Source organism: Nomascus leucogenys, chromosome 7b (genome assembly GCF_006542625.1).
Source record: "Nomascus leucogenys isolate Asia chromosome 7b, Asia_NLE_v1, whole genome shotgun sequence".
Classification (NCBI taxonomy): domain Eukaryota; kingdom Metazoa; phylum Chordata; class Mammalia; order Primates; family Hylobatidae; genus Nomascus; species Nomascus leucogenys.
Window position 1 is genome coordinate 105,012,074 of NC_044387.1, and position 23,641 is coordinate 105,035,714.

At 43.8% G+C, this 23,641-nt stretch overlaps 1 protein-coding gene across 3 annotated transcripts in view; it reads right to left on the bottom strand.

The window, feature by feature from the left end:
* Nucleotides 1-23,641, bottom strand: part of ACSL1 (acyl-CoA synthetase long chain family member 1) — a 71,512-nt gene that overhangs the window by 4,495 nt on the left and 43,376 nt on the right. For 2 of the 3 annotated variants that reach the window (XM_030816382.1, XM_030816383.1), the window contains exons 5-19: nucleotides 21,419-21,520; nucleotides 17,943-18,042; nucleotides 17,552-17,730; nucleotides 13,942-13,974; nucleotides 13,759-13,810; nucleotides 13,180-13,253; nucleotides 10,415-10,492; nucleotides 10,267-10,344; nucleotides 8,289-8,423; nucleotides 6,588-6,722; nucleotides 5,858-5,953; nucleotides 4,821-4,893; nucleotides 3,132-3,220; nucleotides 2,377-2,493; nucleotides 332-475 (exon numbers count right to left, since the gene is read on the bottom strand). In XM_030816382.1, coding sequence (XP_030672242.1) covers nucleotides 332-475; nucleotides 2,377-2,493; nucleotides 3,132-3,220; nucleotides 4,821-4,893; nucleotides 5,858-5,953; nucleotides 6,588-6,722; nucleotides 8,289-8,423; nucleotides 10,267-10,344; nucleotides 10,415-10,492; nucleotides 13,180-13,253; nucleotides 13,759-13,810; nucleotides 13,942-13,974; nucleotides 17,552-17,730; nucleotides 17,943-18,042; nucleotides 21,419-21,520 — 1,485 coding nt within the window. The remainder of the gene's footprint in view (nucleotides 1-331; nucleotides 476-2,376; nucleotides 2,494-3,131; nucleotides 3,221-4,820; nucleotides 4,894-5,857; nucleotides 5,954-6,587; nucleotides 6,723-8,288; nucleotides 8,424-10,266; nucleotides 10,345-10,414; nucleotides 10,493-13,179; nucleotides 13,254-13,758; nucleotides 13,811-13,941; nucleotides 13,975-17,551; nucleotides 17,731-17,942; nucleotides 18,043-21,418; nucleotides 21,521-23,641) is intronic. The other variant, XM_030816384.1, reaches the window with a different exon arrangement.

Sequence of the window (23,641 nt, forward strand, 5' to 3'; positions counted from 1 at the left end):
ATTGTAAACTTTCTTATAACCCATGTCAATATTTTCTTTCATAATTGGAAACATGTATTACCCACGCCCCTCTCCCCCAGTATGTTTATCCAGCCTCCCTTGGTACATCAGACCTAAGTAAAATAAAAATGTGGAAATTAAAGAGAATAAATTTTTCTGAGTAGGAAATGCCAAGCAACAAAAATCAGTAACAGGTCAATGATATTCTAGCAGATTAGACATGAAAGCCAATTTATAGGCGTCTCAAACTTCCAATCACATTGAAAGCCCCTGGAGTAGCAGGCAATGGCAATGTCTATGCAGCAAGATTCAAGGCCCAGAAAGCACATACCTGCAGGCTTTCTCCGTGGACAAACACCTGAGCAACAGGCTCACTTCGCACGTAGATATTTTCAATCTTTTCAGGGGCTATGTATTCTCCTTGTGCCAGCTTAAATATGTGCTTTTTCCGGTCAATAATCTTCAACGTGCCATTCTGTTGATCAGAAGGGAGGGGGTTATGAATGGGCTGATGGCTGGTTTCCAACCAGGATGGATCCCAATACAACAGTGAAAGGTATTTAATACACACTATTGATTAATTCTAATAACATCCCACAGAGGTCAGTTATGATCCCATTTTACAGAGAGGAAAACTTAAGCCTTAGAGAGACTGAGGAACTCGTCCAAGGCTATTTGGCTAAGTGCAGAGATAGAGAAGGGGTCCCAGAGCCCGTGCTCATTCAGCATCACCACTTGGCACCACTGACTGGTCAACACTAGCAAGGCTTCGCTCGCTCATGTAGCCTCCTGTCTGAATTAGGTGCATACACATCTGGCTCACCAAGTGACTCAGTTCCTTAATAGCAGGCACACAACTTTTCCTTTCAAAGTGCTCTGCACAGAGTAAGAGTTCAAGAAATGTTTCCTACGCAAAGGCCAAATTCCTGTTTTCTTCCTCGATGTCTGGAGGGGCGCTCTTGGCCCTTTGGGAAGAGTGAGTCAACTGTGGAAGTGCCCTAGCATCTCTGGACCAGACCAGCCACATCCCAGTAGTGCCGTAAGCAAAACCCTAGTCCCACTTTTACCCATCCCCACCCCGGGGCCACTCTCATGCCTCCAAAAGTCATCTGTAGAAAGTGTCTAGGGTTCTTTTGTTCCACACCAGTTCTCCATTTTCAAAAGGAGCAAACCAAGGTCCAGAGAGACTATGGGATGTGTTCGTGAGTGCCACAGTAGAATTAGAACTGACATTTAATCTCTCTTGAACCAGAAGAGGGGGACTTAATTTATCTCTAAATAGTTTGGGTATTGCAAAATCTGAAGTAATTTTGGGAGGTATTTTTCTAATCAATACAAATTCCAGAGAAGTAAGCACCTAAAATCTACAAGAATCTGCCAATACACAATAATAAAAATTATATTTGTAATTTTAGGGCTTGCAATCAGCACTGTAATAACTTCAAAACAGCAGGTTACTGGTCAAACCAACAGGTAGGACAGGTCAGGCTTCATGAACAAGCTTCTCACTCTTAAGATAGACTCTTCAGAATTTCTCTACAGTAAATGGTTCTGAGACTAAATTCAACTAAATTCAAGGAGTTCGTCTAATCTGTGAAACACCCTATTTTTAATGAGATGACAAATCTAAGAAACACATTTATTCCCAAATTCATGCCCATCCTACATTGCTGGAAGTCTACCATAACTTCCCCCAGATCTTATTTAACTGAGGCCTCAACATCACAGCTCAGTACGGATATTGTAAAAAAGCCACTGTCTCTTTGTATTCCAGTTGAGAAGCAACAACCAGAATTGATGTTAAGCATCAAAACAGGCCGGGCATGGTGGCTCACGCCTATAATCTCAGCACTTTGGGAGGCCGAGGCGGGTGGATCACCTGAGGTCAGGAGTTCGAGACCAGCCTGGCCAACATGGTGAAACCCTGTCTCTACTAAAAATATAAAAATTAGCCAGGTGTGGTGGTGGGCACCTGTAATCCTAGATACTCAGGAGGCTGAGGCAGGAGAATTGCTTGGACCCGGGAGGTGGAGGATGCAGTGAGCTGAGATCATGCCATTGCACTCCAGCCAGCCTGGGCGACAAGAACATGACTCCGTCTCAAAAAAAAAACAAAAAACAAAAAACACAACAAACAAACAAGCATCAAAACAAAAACATATTTGCTGAAGTGAAAGTGAAAATCCAACCAAGGATGCTAAGTGTAACCCTGTCCCCTGCAGGAAATGAACAGTCTACATCATACCACTCACCAAGGAGGAAGGGAAAGAGAAAATTCAGGGTGCCACTGCCACATGGCAGCTGTACAGCAGACAAGATATTTTCTTCCCTACAGTGGAACAGAACTGTTTGTGGCCAGAGGAGGCAGCAACTTACTGGTAACCATTTTCCAATGTCCCCTGTGTGTAACCAGCCGTCTTTGTCCAAAGCTTCTGCTGTTTTCACTGGGTCCTTCAAGTAGCCCTGAAATACATTTGGCCCTTTCACACACACCTAAAGAAAAGAAAATCATCAGTGAACAGCATTTACTGGGGTTTCTCCAGAGAAAACTGGTGTGTGCATGTGTGTACGTGTGTGTCTGCCCCACCCTTCAACTGGAAGCCCTAAACTCCAGGATGCAGAGGGAGTTACCAGAGCCCCACCCGGTCTGCGAGGGATCTCCGGTGCCCCTACTTCCCTTCCTGAATTACCTCAGCTCTGGCCAATTTGTAGGGCAAATGCTTGCCTTAGGTTCTGGCTCAAAGCTGTTGGAAAGCCCTGCAGGAGATGAAATCACTTTTAAGTAGTTAGGCTTCCCATCCAGTAGCCAGCAGCTCACTAATAGGTACCCAGGGAATCAACAGGCAGGAGCTTCATCCCAGGAACTGAGGCCACTGGGCCTTTCTTTGCAGGCTCTCAAGCCCAAATCCCTATGAGGCCTGGCAGAGGAAGGCAGGCGTCAGTGTCCCTTCTGCCCACTCCCCGAGAGCTGAACATAAATGTACCCTCAGAAAGAAGCCTGGCAGACTCCAGCATCACCAATGAAGTCAAGTTCAATGGCTTTGAGCTGTTGGGAAATACCACAGCATTCGCAAAGGCCAGCGATCACAGGAAACGGCAGCGAGGGAAAATGACTGATGGTTTTCACTCACCTCGCCCTCGCCCTCAGCAGCCATGTAATTCATTTCTTCTACATCAACAAGTTTTATCAAACTGCACGGCATCGGGGCCCCAACATGGCCTGTATATTAAATAAGCAAATGGTCATTCCTAAGGGAACTATTCATAACCTCAGGTCAAATTATTTTGATAGCAAACAGGATTCCACATAAGAAAAACAGCTGGGATAAACTTCTGATTTCTGCAATTATAGCCATTCTCTTCCTAGTATAATTTAAGAGAGTCTATTCTTAGACTAGGGAAGAACATATTTAGTGTCTTCAGGACCTTTTCCAAGTGTGATGCTCTGAGTTATTTATGAGTAATTTGGCCTCTATGTGAAGGTTCCTACAAACACCTGGAAGCAGGCTCTCTCAAACCTTCACCCGGCTTCCACCCTCCGATCGCCCCCACCCATTACTTGCACTCATCTTACACAGAATTCTTAGCATCCTTGTTCTCTGTAAGAAGAGAGAACATATGCAGCTTTGGCAAACCTCACGCACCACCTGGTTCTGATCAACACGGCCTTTATTTCCTTGCGTATGAAGAAGCATGTCTTGCAGTTTTTACTAAGATGGGACAGTGCTTATTTCTACAGCTAACTTAACTCTCTTGCCAAAGGCTGTCAAGACTGGGTTGTCTTTTCCAAAAGCAGCAACAACAGACATTAGATATGTTAGATATCACATTAGATATCACAAATCATTCTTCCTAAGTTTTAATAATTTGAGCTTCTAGAGATCAGTATTCCGAATTCTCTGTTAAGGAAACTGAGGTTAAAAATTAAACAAATACCATAAAGAAGATTCACAGACTGTCTGCATCAATTCCAGTGGAATTATGTCACTAGACAGTGCTAGGTTCTAGAATCTATGTTACTAAATGGTGCTAATACTTATAATACTCCAGATAAGCTGGGGAAGTTTATTTATCACAGTGTAGAATTTACTACTCAGGTGACAGAGAGGAAGCACGGAAGTTCTGCAGTCAGGCCGGGGTTGAAATCCTGGCTCCAAAGGATAATGCTGCGTAAATTCTCATACATTATTTATGTGTTACTTAAGCAACAATCTATAATTTCCTCTGAGAAGTACCAGAACTTATCTCACAGGGACACTGTTGAGGTTACACTGACATTAGGTACGTCCTAAGCACCCATCATAGAGGCTTACCCATGACAGATACTCAGTTATTTTTGTTTGTCCTCCTCCTTTTTCCTTTTGAGAAAAGACTCTTGGAGAAAAAGGACTTGTCTTTATTCCTATCAGTAGTCCCAACACCTAGCACAGCACACAGTACAAATTTAGTAACTATCTGTTGTTTAAAATGACCAGCAAATAACGAGACCCTACTCAATTACCAGGAAGCTCTGTTGGGCCAGACATTCTCAATCTGGAACACAGGGCCCCCTCTCAGATGTCACTAGTAGAGTCTAGGCAAGTCTCTGCTGCCACCAGCTTTACAGTCAGATCCCCAACGCCACTCCTCAGTTGCAGGAGGTGTTTTCCCCACAGTGCCCTGACTTACAAGAGTGTTTGCCCCCAGGGCCTAATGATCAGAAACACAGCACTTTTGTTTAAGATGGTTAATGAACCAGTCAGTGATTAACCCAATTCCAGACATACCAATAATCCAATATGAATAAAAAAATTCCAAAAAGGAGCCTCCCCCAGCCATACCTGCGGTCCAGTCTCCAGGCATGGTCAGGCAGCACCCAGCAGTGCACTCGGTCTGTCCGTAGCCTTCATAAAACTGGGGCACCAAGAGACGGAACATTATTAAGGAGAGCACAATCGCACCTTTGCTGGAAGTGCACAAGCAATGAAGTCTCACTAACTCCCAAGTCAAGGCTGACTGGTGAAATCTCGTTTCAAATGGTCTGTTCAGTAAGTTCATTCGATGGTCCAGTGTGCTTTACGCCAACACCAGCCGTCACCCAGGTACACCTTCTACTTAACTTCCTGTGGCCAAGCTAGGGAGAACCCCTATGTGACTGGTCACCACCCAGCGGCAGTGAACTCCCTTGGCCAATTCACAGGATGTGTACCCCACACATGTCCCATCTGTCACCAAATCCTCCTTTCTCCCTTTACTACAGGCTGTCAGCATGGTGTGCAGGTAGGCTCATCACCTGTGACCCACTCCACAGCTGCATACCTGCTTCTAAAGGTTGTCTTGTACCTGATCCTAGAGAAAACTCAACAAATGGCAGACATACACATTCCCCTGCCTCGGGTAAAAAATATACATATGGTTGCTTCTCCAAGCAACCAAGTAATAACATATCTTCCAAACAAAAATAACACACGCACACAAAGTAGGGGGTGGGAAGGACAGGGGTGATGTTGGTGAAAGGACACAGTCTCCATCAGGAGGAACTGGTTCAAGAGCTCCATAGCACCACGTGGTGACTACAGCTAACAATGTATCATATACTTGAAAACCGCCCACAGGGTAGATTCCAAGTGTTCTCACCACGTGGGAAAAAAAAAGTATGGGTGATAAGACACATGTTAATTAGCTTGATTTAGCCATTCCACAATGTTTACATATTACATACATCAAAACATCATGTTGTACGCCATAAATATAGATATGCTTGTCAATTAAGAAAGAACACACACACACACACACACAGAGTACAGACGACTTTTGGTGCAGAAGAGGACTGGGTGTCCTAGTGTGGGAGAATCAGGCACCGTGACATCCACCTCACCTGACAGCCCAGGGCTGCTCTGAGGAACGTCAGCACTGTGGCAGACACCGGGGCGGCTCCTGTCACCATCAGCCGGACTCTTCCGCCCAGGCTCGACTTTCAGGGAGGAAGAGTGGGAGAAGGTGAGGGTTACACACCTGGCGGTCAGCGGCCTCTCCACCAAGGAGGCCTGCTTGGGACCCCGTTCCCTAACCCATAGCTGCAGGCCACACGGAGGCCACACAGAGAACTCACAGCCCTCACGACGGCAACACAGGGCGACAGTTTGTTTTCACCCGTGACTGCCCTGTTCCCTCCCAACGGGGATGGAAGTCAGCCCCACCTCTGCAGAAGCTATTTCAGGGAATTAGAACAGGACTGGGCGGATCTGTGGTAACTACCACAATTCTGGCCTTCTGGGGGGCATAATATTGTTACACGTTATCACTCATGCTTGAAAAATTACCTCAAGAGTGACACGCTTGTTCTGGAAAAATGAAGCAAAATGGAGAATGAGAAAGGCTCCACTACCCTGAACCCTTCCCCCCTAAATGGCTGCAATACTACTGATCTTAGAAGCTGAGCCCTCCTTAATGGCTTTGCCTTTAGTTTTTAAACGTGTGCCAGAATTAACAAAAACATGTTACTCTCTCCCTTACCTTCATCTCTCCCTCTCACAAAAAAAGCCCTCCTAGAACTCTGAACACCGAAGTGGGTTTCCATGGAGCAGTGGCTGCGAGTCACGTGTTACCTGTACTTTGTGGAAGATCAGCCGGTCCCACAGGCTGTTGTTTCTGATGATGCCGCTGCGAAGCTCTGCTTCTTTCCTCTTGGAGGCAAAGTCCAAGAGCCATCGCTTCAGTGTGGTGTTTGCTTGTCCGAAAATCTAATGAGGCAAGACATGAGAAGGTTTTCACACCTACTAGGACGGCCAGAGTCAAAAAGTGTGGAGAAATCAGAACCCTCATACACAGCTGGGGAACACAAAATGGCACAGCTGCTCTGACAGCCTGGCCAGTCCTCTAATGGTCCCAGATGGTCGGCACAGGACCAGCAATTCCGCACCTCGGTATACACCCAGGAGCAACGGACGCATACATCCCCAAATGCCCATCAAGTAGGAATGCATAGGCCAGGTGCAGCAGCCCACGCTTGTATTCCCAGCACTTTGGGAGGCTGAGGTGGGTGGATCTCCTGAGCTCAGGAGTTTGAGTCCAGTGTGGCCAACATGGTAAGACCCCATCTCTCCAAAAATTAGCCGGGCATGGTGGCACGTGCCTGTGGTCCCAGCTACTCAGGAGGCTAAGGTGGGAGGACTGCTTGAGCCCTGGAGGTGGAGGCTACAGTGAGCCATGATAACACCACTGCACTCTAGCCTGGATGACAGAGAGAGAGACCCTGTCTCAAAAAAAAAAAAAAAAAAAAAGGAATGGATAAATAAAATGTGTTATATCCATACAGTGGAATACTATTTGGCCGTTAAAATGAATGAAGTGCTAATACGTGCTACATGGATGCTCGTGAAAGAAGCCAGTCACAAAGGAGCACATATGGCATGATTCCATCCACAGAAAAGTCCAGAATAGAGAAATACACAGATTTAGAACACAGATGAGCAGATGCTGAAGGGTGGAGGGGGTCTGGGAGATGACAAGGAATAGGTAAGGGTTTCTCTTGGAGGTAATGAAAATGTTCTAAAATTGATTGTAGTGATGGCTGCAGAACTCTGTGAAAGTACTCAAAACCTTTGAATTACACACTTTAAATCAGCAAATTATACAGAGTATTATATGTTGATAAAGCTGTTCTTTTAAAAAGAACCATTAAAAACATAAGAAGGTTCTGAGAGATAACAGAAGTCCTGCCTCAAAATAAAGAGTAAGTGAAAACTCTTTCTGGAGATTGCTCATGCCCCACGCGCCTGACCCTGGCTGTGTGGTCCACGTGATGATACCCACCGCAGAGGGGCTGGTGCTCTCTTGGGCTCTGCTGTGGCTTGTCACTTCTTTCAGTGTGGCCAATTAAGTAATGTTTTACATGTCCATGCAAGGAGCTTTACAATGAAGAAAACCATTTCATAGTTACTATTCTTATGTGATCCCATTAGCAACTTTTGGAGACAAACAGTAGGAGAGAAGAGGTAACAGTCCGTGTTATACATGAGGAGGCAGAGGCTCAAAGTGTTTATCGTAAAAATAAAATGACCTCCCACCTTATGCTTGTATTGTGACCATGGTTTACAAAGTGTGTTCATGCATTTTCTCTTATAATCCTTATCAACAACTCTGAGAGGTAAACACATTCTAACTTTACAGATGAGTAAACTGAAGTTCTGCAAGATTGGGAGGACTGTCCAGGGTCATACAGACGGCACATGGCACAGCCCAATTCAAGCCCAAGCCCCTGCGTCCAAGTCAGTGCCCAGTCCTGGGACTTTGCGCTTGGAACTTACTCGGTCAAACATCCGGTTCAGCAGTCTTGGAACCACGGGGAAGATAGTGGGCTGAAGCACCTTGAGGTCATCCATGAGCAGCCTGATATCTCCTTGGAAAAATCCGATTTTAGCTCCATGACACAGCATTACACACTACAGGGGTAATGGGAAGAACAAACATTTTATCATCACAGCAGGGGTTACACAACTTATGGACAACATCCAACACTTCAGTTTTAGCATTTCAGGCCAGTTTCCAGAAATCCCAAATTTCCTAAATATAGGTAACTTTAAAAAATGGGCATTTACTAGTCATTGTACAACATGGAAATGTGGTATTTCTCTGGGTTATCCTGAAGATACAGGACTTAGTAAAAAACCCAGGCTATGTTGTTTTTAGTGATGACCACAGAGATTCTACTCTTTTAGTGCGGTGATAAGTATCTGTTCAATGAATGACATGGTATTACATATTCTAAATATTTTTAGTGGCTGGGCGCGGTGGCTTACGCCTATAATCCCAGCACTTTGGGAGGCTGAGGCAGGTGATCACTTGAGGTCAGGAGTTCCAGTTGAGCCTGGCCATGTTACGGCGAAACCCCACCTCTACTAAAAAACAAAAATTAGCCGGGCTTGGTGGCGGGTGCCCATAGTCCCAGTGACTCAGGAGGCTGAGGCTGGAGAATTGCTTGAACCCAGGAGGCGGAGATTGCAGTGGGCTGAGATTGTGCCACTGCTGTCCAGCCTGGGCCACGGAGGGAGACTCTGTCTCAAAAAAAAAAAAAATATATATATATATATATGTATATATATATATATATATATATATATATATATATCCTTCCAGAACTTTACATTTAAATTATTCTCAAAATAAAAACTTAACTTCTTGCCTAGAGTTCAAGTTTGTTAAAGTCTCACTTTCTTTTGTTTGAATCTAACTAGAAGTTTCTGAAAGGCCACCAAGTATGATGAATTTGTGACACCAGGGTATCTAACACCAGAGTGGCTTGCCATTCAGCTAGAATACACTGCACAATTTTTTTCCTGTCTAGTACAAACTGTGCTGGCAAGCCATATGGACCTGACAGTTTGCCTATTTTAAAATTTAAAAAGAAAAGATTCAAAAGATGACACAAGGGAAGTACAAATGTTCTCTGGCTTAGAAGCAGAAACCACAAGAAAGGGACACCATGGTTCACTGTTTAACGATTACAGCTCAGAAAGCTTTTGTTCAGTGTGGCCTGCCTTCTAGGCACACCTCTAAAACTCGTTAGGTACAGCAACTCCTTTGAGATTGCTTTATAAACCCAGAAGATCCTGAGGTGTGCAGGAAGTAGAAGGAACAGATGGCAGATGGGATCTAATCGCCTTCGATCCTTTGGGCTGAGCAAATCCGACAGGGCAGCTGTCATCCAAAGCAGCGGCTGATAGTCACCTCTGTCTCCCATACAGCAGCGGGCACACAGCTAGAGCTCAGTAACTACTCCCTAAATGAATGAATGGTGCTCACTGTTTTTTCCTACAGCATAAAATCCAAAATTGTCAAAGAAGGAGAAAAGGTGGTTCTTGGTCAGTTTTAAAATTAGTCACACGGTTGATTACAGAGAGCCTAGGCAAAGGTCAACTCAAGGATCATCCTCTTTTTCCAAGGGCACTTAGAATATTGCTGAAAAAATTAGTCGCAAGCCAACTTGTGCATTATGAACAAGCACAATCAAAAATAGCGACTTCTCACAGAATGGAAGCCTCACTGGGCTTTGTAGAACTGAATTAATCATGACTTTACCTTTATAGTTGGTCTTTCTGGACTCATGTCCATATTAGCATCCTTCAAAAGTCTGAGCTCCTAATTTTAAAATGAGTGATTAAATTCAAGTATCCTGTTCATACTCAGAAAAAGAATTTATATTCTTTCAAATAATCTGCACCATTTCTAAAACGGGGCTGAGCAAAAAATTCTCTATAGGGCCGACAGTCTGCACGTCACACTTACCTCCAAGAGCTGTTCATACATGTGTGCAAGTGGTAAAAATGAAATGTGTGTGTCACTGGCATTCAAGGGAAGTGCTTTCTGTAAAACACAACGATTTAGCAGAACAGACACAAACAAGCAAGCAAGGAAAACAAAATTAAATGCCTACCTCTACAACTCTCTCAAACATATGGGCGAGAGGCAAGAAAGATATCAAAGTATCATCTGGGCAAGGATTGACTGTATTCTGTAAGCAAAGACACCAGCAAGGCAGAAAAGCATTAAGACTCCCAGTAACTTTCCATTTTATTTCTGAGCACATAGTACCTCAACACTGAGGAGAAACAGTTTTTGCTTATGGTTTGCAATTTCTTCTCACCAAAGAATAAAATGAAAAGCAAGGGGCATGGTGGCTCACACCTGTGATCCCAGCACTTTGGGAGGCCGAGGTGGGCAGATCACTTGAGGTCAGGAGTTCAAGACCAGCCTGGCCAACATGGTAAAACCCCATCCCTACTAAAAATACAAAAATTAGCCAGACATGGTGGCACATGCCTGTAATTCCAGCTATTCAGGAGGCTGAGGCAGCAGAATCGCTTGAATCAGGGAGGCAGAGGCTGCAGTAAGCCGAGATTGCACCACTGCACTCCAGCCTGGGCAACAGAGTGAGACTCTGAATAAAAAAAAAAAAAAAAAAAAGCAATACTTTAATTATTCGAATAAAGTGGAAGTCACTCCCAATGACAAAGTAAATCCACTTCAGGGCTTAAATCAAAACAAGGAAAATTTTGCCCAAATTGGAAGGTTAAGGGATTATGTGCTCCAATCAGTTAGTATTTCATCACTACAGTATCCTAGTACCCAGCAAGTTCAATTTTACCTTAAGAAATACAGGACCCATTTCAACATAAAATTGCATTTTATGTTGCTAAGGGAAAGGAGGAAAGAAGATAAAAGAAGGTAGATTTCCAAGGTCCTTAGAGTATTTTGGGTTTGATCAATATTTTTAATACCTTAAAGCCCTACTTTACATATCACAATTTGTTTAATGCAACCTCAGATCTGGCACCTAGGAATTTGCTCTCCTATAAAATGCTGATCATGATGGGTCCACAGATATTAAGTTTGGACATCTGGTTTCCCTCTGAATGGGCCTTACTAAGGGCAGGCACAGTGAGAGTTTGTATGGAATATTCACGTTATTAACATAAAGAATTCTGGCCAAAACAGGGGGTGTCCAACAGCAGATGCTGTCACACCAACTAAGAAATGAGGGCATTGTCGTTACCTAGGGGATGATGTACCAAGTTCTGAGCCATGCCCTTTCCTTTCCTAAAGCTGGGTCACCCTTGATGATAATGTGACAATGGATGAAAGCATGAATCCTGAGCAAACACAGCAGCCGCAGAAGCACTGGATGTGGGCTGAGCATGCTATCGTCTCAGCTCGATTTTATTCAAGTCTGACAGGCATCCCAAGTAGTACTTCTCAGGATGAAATTGTTATATTAATACAATGAGAAATCAGGCTCCATTCTATCTATACTTTTCAACTTTTTTATTTAGAACAAAAATATTGTCCATTATCATGATTAGACATCTTACAAAACTGAGAAGATACTGATATTGTAATCGATTTGATATTGTAATTGACTTTAAACAAAGTTCTGTAATCATTTGCCTCAATGAGCGACCAATGCATTTTAAGTTTTCTTTGAAGGCCAATTAGGACATTAAAATTTCACTTTGGTAAGGTACTAAATGTTGAACTCTGTTTAGAAAGTATACACCTTTAAAAAGGGCATTTGGAAAGTGTGAGCCAAGTAAAATAAGTGGCAAGATCCCTCAAAGATCAGTTTTCTGCAGCCACCAAACATATCCATTCCCCAAAGCCATTAAGCTCAGGCTCCTGCTACAAAAATCAGAGCTGCAGAATACTTCCAAAGAGACTGCAAAAGCCAATTATGTTAAATGTGAAAAAGAGTATAAGGAAAAGGCATTATATTGTTCAGTAAGCACCTTTTTAAAAGGCAAGTTTGGAATAGGCTCTTGGTGTTATGGACTGAATCACATCACCCCCTTCTAAATTCATATGTTAACGTCCTAACTCCCAATGTAGATGGGGCCCTGCTGTGACTGTTTTTGGAGGTGGGCCCTGATCTGATAGGGCTGGTGTCCTTATAAGAAGAAGAAGAGACAACAGAGTGCTCTCTCTCTGTGCATGTATGGAAGAAAGGCCATGTGAGGATACAGGAGAAGGAGACTGTCCGCAAGCCAGGAAGAGCGCCCTCACTGGAAGCCAAATTTGCCAGCAGTTGATCTTGGACTTCTAGCCTCCAGAACTGCGAGAAAATAAATGTCTGCTGTATAAGCCACCCAGTCTGTGGGTTGGTTTTCTTTTTTTTTTTTTTTTTTTTTTTATGGCAACCTGAATAGACTAAGACACTGGATAGTAAACTTTAAAAGTATGGGAAATTAGTTGAAGTGCAAGGCTTTAATACTTCTAGTGCAATGGAAGTCACACTGACCACAACAGATAATAATTCAAAAACTTTTAACATATCATTGCCAATTTAAAATAAATTATTTCCCAAATACAGGGACACTGGATAAAAACACAAGAGAGTCCATCTGTTCTCTGTCCTTTCTTGGACATGTTTCTAGGGCGATATCCAAATAGAGTTTCTCTATATAAATGTTGCAGTGAACTTCATCGGTCAATTCACCTTAATTATCACATGCAAGGGTTAGCGATTAGGTTCAAAGTGAAAAAAGAGAGAAGGTGGACTTAGGCCTAAAGTTCTGACCTTATCCGTATGTCACATCATTTCTAAATACCACACGGACCTAACACAGTGGTGCCACCTTCAGCACTTTCATTCTCAAGGACTAATGTCAACCAATGAGGAAAGATGACGACATCCCAAAAAGTTACCTCTGTTGCTTTCACAAAAGCTGAACAATCGCTCACTATGTTTCGATGAGTGATCATTGCTCCTTTGGGGTTGCCTGTGGAGCATATATGAAGCAGAACAAAGTTAAAGAATGACAGAAATGAAGGAGGCCCAGAAACCTCACATAATTAGGGCCTCAGACACCTCTACTGTTAGATACATCGTGAAAGCCAAATGTTGAACACTAAATTCCTAAGCAACCTGCAATCCTTTCACTGACTTATCTTTAAAAACCTTTATTAATATGGACACATTTTAAAGGGTATACGTGTCATAAGAGAAGAAAAACCAGAAATTATCTTCCTGGGAGCCACCGATATAGTCTGTCCTAGGATGATAGGTGAATCTAATATCACCCTCAATAAATGTTTGAGGAATTATCCGGCACTCTTGGACTCTGAGAAGATCTTACAGAGCAACAAGAAGACAGCACTTGAACTGCTTCCTTCTCTTCTGCTTTCGGTCCGTCTACTGTTAGCTGATAAGTCATCCAAAAGAGGTGGGGGAGAGTACAGACCACTGGCTGCCACATGTGGAAGCAATTCTATCTCAAAACTCACCTGTAGTTCCACTTGTGAAACAAATTACTGCAAGATCTTCAGGTGCTGGAGGCTAAAGAAGATTAAAAAAAAAAAAAGCTGGTATAAATCAGAACAGTAAAGAGAACTATAAGCCACAAGGTACCAGGCAAGATATTGAACACTACAAAGAGGACAGGGCAGGGTCTGACACGGTGTGCTTACCTTGGGCTTCCGTCTGTTGGCTCTTCCCAGGTCCTTAATTAGAAGAGAAAAAAAGTCTTAAATGGAAACGTTTTCTAACTGTAAAGGATAAGGTCACATCAAGTCACTTAAAGCTGGCTTTACTGTGGGGTTCATTCACAGCGGGCTCGAAAACAGCATAATTTTCTAATTAAAGAAACTATGGCAGTTTTAATTAACCAGTACCAAAATATTTATTCATTGTTCTGAGAAGCCATTTTCCAGTTACCTCTTCTCTTACATAAAACTACATAAATGGTACTAGGACTGGTCTTTGAAATAGGATGTATTAAAAAACAGCAGCCAAAGTCTTTACCACGCATTTCTGGTCCCTGCTTCCACTTCGTATCAGGGCCTTTAATAAAGCCCTGTTCTTAACCATAACGAGATACTGCAGATACTCCGTAGGCTCCTCAAATCAGAGCACAGCACTACCTCACCCCCACATTCTGCACAACTGACATCTGCAATCTCAGAATAAGAAAAATCAATCTCTGCTTGTTTGAAATGCTAGCCATTTTGGAAAGGCTCAAATATCTCCCCTCGTAGAGTGGAGATAGGATTTGGGAGCCTCCAATTATAAAACAGGCCACAGCAGACCCTCTAAGACTACTTCCTGAATGGACTTGAAGGTTAAGAATGACAGACGCGTTGCACGGGCACAGCATTTCCCAGCGGCAGGCTTCCAGTCACTACCACTGATGGGGTTCGGTGTACCGCATTAGGGCAGTCTTGGTGGCCACTTTAATATCTATTAATTTTAACAAATGAACTATTTATACTCTTTTCCTATTAAAATGGAACAGCTTGAATGAGGATATGGAACGAACATGCCATTGAGCATGTTCATGTGGAAATTAGATGGGTGTCCTCAGGGCTTAGTGAGTTTCTGCCCAGCATACAGTAAGTTTTCAATCTTAATTACATTTTAAATGATGTAAGTGACAGACCACCGACTAAGAACAGGAACTAATATATCCAATTAGAGGTCAGCCAAAAGCTAAAGCAATAATTCTGTACATTTTTTTCAAAATAACCTTTATTAGCTCCAGATTTCTACTTGTCTATTAAAAATTCTTACATAACTTCTGGAGATGCCCAATTCTTCAAAAATTGATGTTAAATAAAATAAAGCACCAGTTACATACAATTTGGCTCTTAATTTATTGGGAACAAACATTATCCAAATTAGTGCACTGTTGCCACGAAAGTTTCACAGCCTTACATCTCTCTTAGGGTATCACTTAGGAAAAATACTGCAATGATTATTATTATTTTTTGAGATGGAGTCTCGCTCTGTCACCCAGGCTGCTGTGTAGTGGCGCGATCTCAACTCACTGCAACCTCCACCTCCTGGGTTCAAGCAATTCTCCTGCCTCAGCCTCCTGAATAGCTGGGATTACAGGTGTGCGTCACCATACCAGGCTAATTTTTTGTATTTTTAGTAGAGACAGTGTTTCACCATGCTGCCAGGCTGGTCTCAACCTGACCTCGTGATCTGCCCGCCTCAGTCTCCCAAAGTGCTGGGATTACAGGAGTGAGCCACCGCGCCTGGCCAAATACTACAATTATTAAAAAAAAAAAAAAAAGTTGCTATCTTTATGTTCCAAGACAAAAAAAACCACCCGTAACAAAAACTGAATTCTAGTTAATGATAATATTTAGGGGTAATAAAATCTGCAACTTACTGAAAATGCATCAAAAAAATAAGATGGATAGATGAATGGAGGGACTGAGTGATGGACTGATATGCGATGAGGCAGATATACTAAAATGACAATTGGTGCTGGGTATACAGCTGTCACGTCACTTGGTGCTGGGTATACAGCTGTCATGTCAGTTGGTGCTGGGTATACAGCTGTCGTGTCAGTTGGTGCTGGGTATACAGCTGTCGTGTCAGTTGGTGCTGGGTATACAGCTGTCGTGTCGGTTGGTGCTGGGTATACAGCTGTGGTGTCAGTTGGTGCTGGGTACACAGCTGTCGTGTCAGTTGGTGCTGGGTATACAGCTGTCCTGTCAATTGGTGCTGGGTATACAGCTGTCGTGTCAGTTGGTGCTGGGTATACAGCTGTCATGTCAATTGGTGCTGGGCATACAGCTGTCCGCTATGCAATTCTTTCAACTGTTTGTATGTTTAAAATTTTCATAATTAAAACACTGAAAAATGCAAACATTCCAAATACCAATGATTCTATTTTTGATCCTGTAAAAATATACATTAATATAAACTCAACACAAGATCAACCATAACGCTAGTTTTAAATTCTTTTTTTAGACCTTCACCTTTTGCTCAGAATATTGTTAAAAACTAAGTATAAATCATATTAAGCAGGTAAGTGTAAAACAATGTCTTCTATAAATTAATATTTTCATATAAACTTTATATTATAATCTTCAATCATCTAAATAATTTTTGAATTTCAACATTACTTCTTTATCATACAGCAGTCAAAAAACACCAGAAAAATTCCTGCATCTGAGGGAAGGGAGGGGAGAAAAAGGGAAGGTAAGGGAAAAAGAGATTACATTATAGTAAAAGAGGGTTAAAAGTAAAAAAACAGAAGTGGGGAAACGCTGGGTAACAAGCTATAAAACCCCAATTCAACAAGGAAGCACCCGGGTCAGCACTTGTGGAATCACGTTCGATGCTACTGAGAGAGAGAGTTGGGCAGGGGCGCATACATGCACAAGAGGGAAGGTTCTGTTAGAACACACGCGCTTCCCTGTGCCTACTAGGTTCCTCAGGAAAGGTTCTACGGATCCTTACTTATAGCCTCAAATTCTTTGTAGAAGGAGGAAAACGACACATAAAAATTTAAAATCCTATTTATAACAGTTTCAGAAAAATATTTCTAACGCCTTCAGAAAGAGAAGGACTGACTCTGTTTTCCTATGACTTGCTATGATATGCATATAAAAAGATCTTCCTCTGGCCATGTTCCTTGGATGGAACTCTAATCCAAGTCCAACTGACAGGGATCAACTTCTTATATCATCTGACATCAGGCACCCAGGCTGAGCATGGACCACGCTCATTCTCCTGGAATGGCTGCCTTTAAAGTTGTGATTGGTATGACTCTGAAAAGAGTCAATATGAAAATAAACCAAATCAAACATGTATGTTGGAAATTCACCAGGACTCTCCACAAGCCATCCAGGAAAAAGAACGATGAGGCTGTTTCTATACTTGGCTTGGCATTAGAGACAAATTAGTAAGTAAAAGGCATTAAACCCCAAAGAAGACACAGAAACTGAAAGTTCCACCTGCCTGAAGCTGTAATTCCCATTTCTGGCATTTCTGGGCACAGCTTGTCAGTGCTCTGGAATAAATACTGGAGTGCCGAAAGCACTTGGGTAAGGTGTGATGTGTTAACACTGGGCACACATGTAGAATCCTTTTTCCAGCAATGAGACAGAAGTTTCTGCTCTCTTTCATGGGCTGTGGAGGCGACCGGCCAGCGCTGGGACTGCACGATAGCACTGGATAGCACTGGATAGCACTGGATAGCACTAGATAGCACTGGATAGCACATGTGAGCCAACATGGCCCCAGGAAAAGCCTTCAGAGACGGAAAGGAGGTGGGGAACTCACCTCCATCGCCTTCATGCTGATGATTTCCACCCCACACTTCTGGCCTCGTTCCACCAGTTCACTGCCGTAGGCATCCATGAGAACTATGATTTTAAGGCCTGGTATTAACTTATTTTCTACACCCTCTAATAAGAGTTTGGCCTTCTCTGGCTTGTCAACAAAAACCAGAGAGAGTTCAGCTGTAAACGAAGAGATACAATGAAGAATAAGCTCTGGGATGTTAAAAGACTGACTCTGTCATATCCAGCACAAGGATACTTGAAGTACTACATTCTTTGAATAAAAAGGTAGATATACATTTACATGTAAAATCTTTGTCAAATCAAATGTAAGCAAATGTAAAGTCACTGAACCTAACCAATAACTATGCCAATAATCCAGGCAAACGTACCTTTGTTGACTATGTATGTGATGGCTTCATTTCCAAGGGTATCGTAAAGTGGAACGATCACCATCGAATAAGCAAAGCATCCTTGTTCAATAATCACCCACTAAACAAACAGTAACAGTCAGGGAGAAAAAACAAGACGTCATCATGGAATCAATAAGGAGAACAATACTCAAGAGAGATTCAAAGTGAAAACGTTTGACGCAGCAAAATTAACATCTGTGTTATCTACTACTCTGTGCCAGGTGCTATGAGAGATTCAGAATGAGAACAAAACACCTGCCCCCTTCTTAAAAAGAAATTAAGGCCAGGCACACTGACTCACACCAGTAATCCCAGCACTTTGGGAGGCCAAGGTTGGGGGAATCAGTTGAGCACAGGAGTTCAAGACCAGCCTGGGCAACATGGCAAAACCCTGCCTCTACAAAAGTTACCTGGACATGGTGGCACACACCTGTAGTCGCAGCTACTTGAGAGGCTGAGGTGGGAGGATTGCTTGAACCCAGAAGGCTGAGGCTGCAGTGAGTTGTGATCACACCAGTGCACTCCAGCCTGGGTGACAGAGTGAGATCCTGTATGTATGTATGTATGTATGTATGTATGTATGTATGTATGTACAAAGAGAGGGAGGGAGGGAGGGAAGGAAGGAAAGAGAGAGAAAGAAAGAGGAGAGAGAGGACAGAGAGAGAAAGAGGAGAGATTGAGAAAGAAAAGAAAAAAGAAAGGAAAGGAAAGGAGAGAAAGAGAGAAAGAAAGAAGGAGAAATTAAAATCCGCCTGAAGAATTGAGGCAAATATGTTTAAAGATAATTAGCAATAATTATCAGACAGGGACTGACTGAGAGATAAGAAAGCCCACCATCGGCCAAGGTAGCTACAGATGCTGTTGGGAGGGTGTAACTGAGATTGCCTTTGGAAAGAGAAAGAAAAAGAGAGAGAGAGAGAGAGAGAGAGAGACGGAGGGAGGCAGGGAGATGCTAACAGAGGGGACGGCAGGATCAAAAGCAGGAGTGGTGAGAGCGATCTGACTGGCACAGACGGTTCTGGCTGGAGAGCAGGGAGCAGCCACTGAGAGTTTCTCAGCAAAACAGTGGCTGTGGGGCTCAAGGAAGATCCCTCTGGCAGCAGGGCACTGTATGCCCTGGAATAGGGGAAGGAGTACCTTGTCTAGCAGCAAAACTGTTTTGATAAAATCCCTCTAGAAAAGTGAAGGAAAGAAGTGAGACAATAACTGGCCACAGTGCCACATGCAAGACGCAGTAAGATGTGTCTGAAGGCACTGGCCACATAGCCACTGCCCTACGTACCGGACAAAGGTGAAAGATCACTCTTTCACTACCATACCCAAGGGTACCCCACTGCCTCCGGCTGCACCTTTCTAATGAAATCATCTGCAGAACTCTGACACACAGGACAGATAAAGGCACAGCCCGGGGAAGGGGGCACAACCCACTCACATCCACTTGGCCTGGAACTGGGCTTCTGAGTTTCGGTTTTTTCCCAGAAGGAATTTTCAGCCAACAACATGGAGATCAGGCCCAAGCTCCTTCGGCACATGTGACGCATAAGGAAGGCTCTCTTTCCTGCCACTCCACCACAGGAAAATGCTCCACTCCCGACACAGGTGTGAACATGGGCATTCCCTCGGCCTCCCCACCTGTATTTCCTTTGAGATTCTACTCAGGTGCCACCTCCAGGGAGTCCTCCTTGACTGAGCTCCCATAATCCTTCTGCCCTGCGCCCACACTTACCACATGACAGAGAAAGCACCAGTGTTTAGGTCTGTCTTTCCTTATGTGGTACCCCAGGAAGAGGGGCTGAGTCACTGTGCTTTGGCACCCCCACAGTGTCTGACATACAGTGGGTGCTCAGCAAACATTTGTTGAACGAACCCATAAATATAGGAAGGAACCTACTTCTTGAAGATATTAGTTTTGCAGTTCTAGATTCATGATAAAATTCCATCAAAACGAACATTTTGATGCGTGTTCATTTGGGATGAAAAAAAATAAATTCTACAAGCCCAGTCACAGTCCAGCTGTGGAGAATGCCGTTTTCCCCTTGAAAGACCACAAAACGCTAAGAAGCCATCTTCATTTATAAAAAAAGTCAGTAGCACAGGGATTGAGCCACCAGGTCTTCTGGACACAAGCAGGTATAAGAATAAATTCGATTTCTTCAAGCCAGATGCTTCCATTTTTCTAAGCCAGCTAGATCTACTAATCTGTGGAGTCATACCATAAGCAATACTTCCAAAAGAGCTGCTCATTTAAACTCAATTTCTGATATGTTTTGGCTGTGCCCCCACCCAAATCTCAACTTGAATTGTATCTCCCAGAATTCCCACGTGTTGTGGGAGGGGAGGGACCCAGGGGGAGGTATTGAATCATGGGGGCTGGTCTTTCCCGTGCTATTTTGGTGATAGTAAGTTTCATGAGATCTGATGGGTTTATCAGGGGTTTCTGCTTTCGCTTCTTCCTCATTTTTCTCTTGCTGCCACCATGTAAAGAGCGCCTTTCACCTCCTGCCATGATTCTGAGCCCTCCCCAGTCATGTGAAACTGCAAGTCCAATTAAACCTCTTTTTCTTCCCAGTCTCAGGTATGTCTTTATCAGCAGCATGAAAATGGACTAATACACTTTTACACACTGGTTTACAGAAACTGTGCTGGGCCTAGACTGCCAATGACAGACTGCCCAAAGGAAGGCCGGCTAGCAGTGAGTACTGTCCCCATCACCCATGGTATTTTAAACTCTGGAAACCAACCGGAGGGAAAGCCTCACACCTTTCAGAAAGGAAAAAAAGGAACCTGCTAATAACAAAAATGTATCTAAGTCTCTCTATAACTTATTACTGACATTTTTCTAACCACAGAGGTGACTCTTCAAGTAAAAAGACTCCTTTGTTATCTGTTCTAAGGATTTTGTTTGAGAACCTGGTTTTAAAAAAACTAAAATAATCCCCCCCGAAAAATGATTTCTTTTTTCTCTTAAAGGAAATTAAAAGGCCCTGCTTCAGGTTTTCTTTTCTTTCTTTTTTTTTTTGAGACGGAGTTTCGCTTTTGTTGCCCGGGCTGGAGTGCAATGGCACAATCCTGGCTCACTGCAACCTCTGCCTCCCAGATTCAAGTGATTCCCCTGCCTCAGCCTCCTGAGTAGCTGGGATTACAGATGCGTGCCACCAGGCCTGGCTGATTTTGTATTTTTAGTAGAGACGGGGTTTCTCCATGTTGCTCAGGCTGGTCTGGAACTCCCGACCTCTGGTGACCCACCCGCCTCGGCCTCCCAAAGTGCTGGGATTACAGGTGTGAGCCACTGTGAGCCCTGGTTGAGGTTTTCATATGTGTAACTTTCTAAGGTGTAATGTAAAGCAAAACTTTTAGTAGAAATCAGACTACAAAATCTGGTCTCTAGCAGAAGTTAGGCTCTTATATCTGAGAATTCTCAAAATCATGCACAGCAAGTACCTACTGGTTCTTACCTCAGGTCTATTTTGAGCAAAGATGCCAATGAACTGATCTGGGGCGGTCTTGAAGCCCTTCTGGATCAGTGCTGAGCCTATGCACTCCGACAATTCTGCAACCTAAAATGGAGAGGAGAAAGTCAGAAGCAGCATTGGGCCCCAACTCCAGAAACAAAGCTGACCAGACAACAGGCTTGTATCTCAGCCAGCAAGCAATGCTGCACACAGAAGGGGAGAGGGAACATGTAGGTATTCCTTTATTGATAGATTTTTTTTTTTTTTGAGACAGAGTCTCACTCTCTTGCCCAGAGGCTGGAGTGCAAGGGCATGGTCTTGGGTTCAAGACCCATGGGTTCAAAGAACCCTCCCGGGTTCAAAGCAACTCTCCCTGCCTCAGCCTCCAGAGTAGCTGGGATTACAGGCAGCTGCCACCACACCCAGCTAATTTTTCTATTTTTCAGTAAAGACGCAGTTTTGCATGTTGGCCAGGCTGGTCTTGAACTCCTGACCTCAGGCGATCTGCCCCCGTTGGCCTCCCAAAGTGCTGGGATTATAGGCGTGAGCCATACCGTGCCTGGCCTGGAGTTATTTTCTTTATTCTCAGTTCGCAAATTCTCAAGAGCACTCTTAAAGCACACACGTACCCGTAGGAAATAAGGCCATACCTACTCCTGGCCTGGAACCCTACCGGTTCGGGGCCTTGGCCCCATCTTGGCCCTGCCTACAGGGAACAGGCTGATCGTGGTAAGGTGACAATAGGATGACACAAACCGGCTCATTACTACTCTCTCCTTCAGAGATGAGTTCAAAAGTCTTGGTTGCATTTAAGGAATCGGAACCTGAGAAATGCCTGCAATTGGATGCTATATAGCTGGTAAATATGATTGAATAATACACTCACATTTATAGTTCTAGATCGGTCATACATTCTTAAAAAAAAAAAAAAAACCTTTAAGGCATTCCTAGCCACGAAAAGGTCATATTCATTGGATGATTGAAAAAAAAAAAAAAAAGATTTGAATGTACAAATCCAAAGTTGGCTTCAGTTTTGTATCTTCACTTGCTTCCAAATGAAGTATCCAAGTCACAGATTCACACCTTCAGAAACCCCAGTGATTTTCAATCTGCCTTGAAAATGCCAATCTGCAATGGACGTGTCTTCTCTCTTCCAGCCAATAAACAACAGAAGTAACCCAGGAGGCACAGAGGATTCCATGATGCCTCAGGACCATCACACACAACACACACATGTTCAACACACACACAGGCTGTTCTTACACTTGTGAAAATGAGGGATCCTGGAAACTACTATTTGTGCAAGAAACTACTATTTGGCTCTGGCAGGACAGAATAAAAATGGGAAATCCTTCCAATCATGTGAGATACTGCTCCTAGCTCCTTCTACAGGGGAGGTGTGAGAAGTTGCTTCCCCTTCTCTTGAGAGACAGATGAACACCTCTCAAGCAAAGCCTTCTGCATCCTGTCGACCCAGAGGACGGACAGGGAGAAATCATGCACTTCAGTCTAAGAAGAACCACAAGCACTACTGCAGGAGTGTGGCTCTGAGGCTGCAGAAAACCACCCCTTCCACAGACGCACCCCAAATACACCAGCTCCTAAACTGCCTTTCACACAAAACCTAGAAGGAGGAAGTGCATTTGTATTCATGAATCCGCATGATTACCTGCCCCTAGAGCAGGAGAAGGGGAGCCAGGGGTGGGAGCCTTTCCAGGACAGCTGTGTGGAAGCAGCAGGCAGCAGAGCTGGCATGTCTGGAGCACCTGCCTGTCCCGGGGTGCCCTGTGGACTGGGGAAGAGCCGTGGCATCCACATTCATTGTAATCACGATAAAATAAAAATAAACAGCAATGTCTTCCTGCACTGCTACTGGCACTCATGAACCGCTGTTTCAACAGCTGTAGCCATCGATGGGTGGGGACTAGAGACTGACAAGGGTCACCATACTCAGATCCCAGCTTCCTTTGTGCTTATACAGTAACACAAGTGTCTTCCCCGAACATCTGTGTTCTTCCCTAAAGCTGCCTGGGGGTAAGGGTCACACAGGTGGTGAGCTGGCCAAGGACAGCTTTGAGGGTCAGCAGCACGCACTAGGAAAGCCTACACAAGAGGCTGCAGGCCTTGCTTCTGGTCCTGGTTCTGCCACTAACCAGCCATGACCTTGGGTGAGTCACCTCTCTTCCTGACACAGGTCCTCCTCATCTGTAAACTGAGGACATGTTT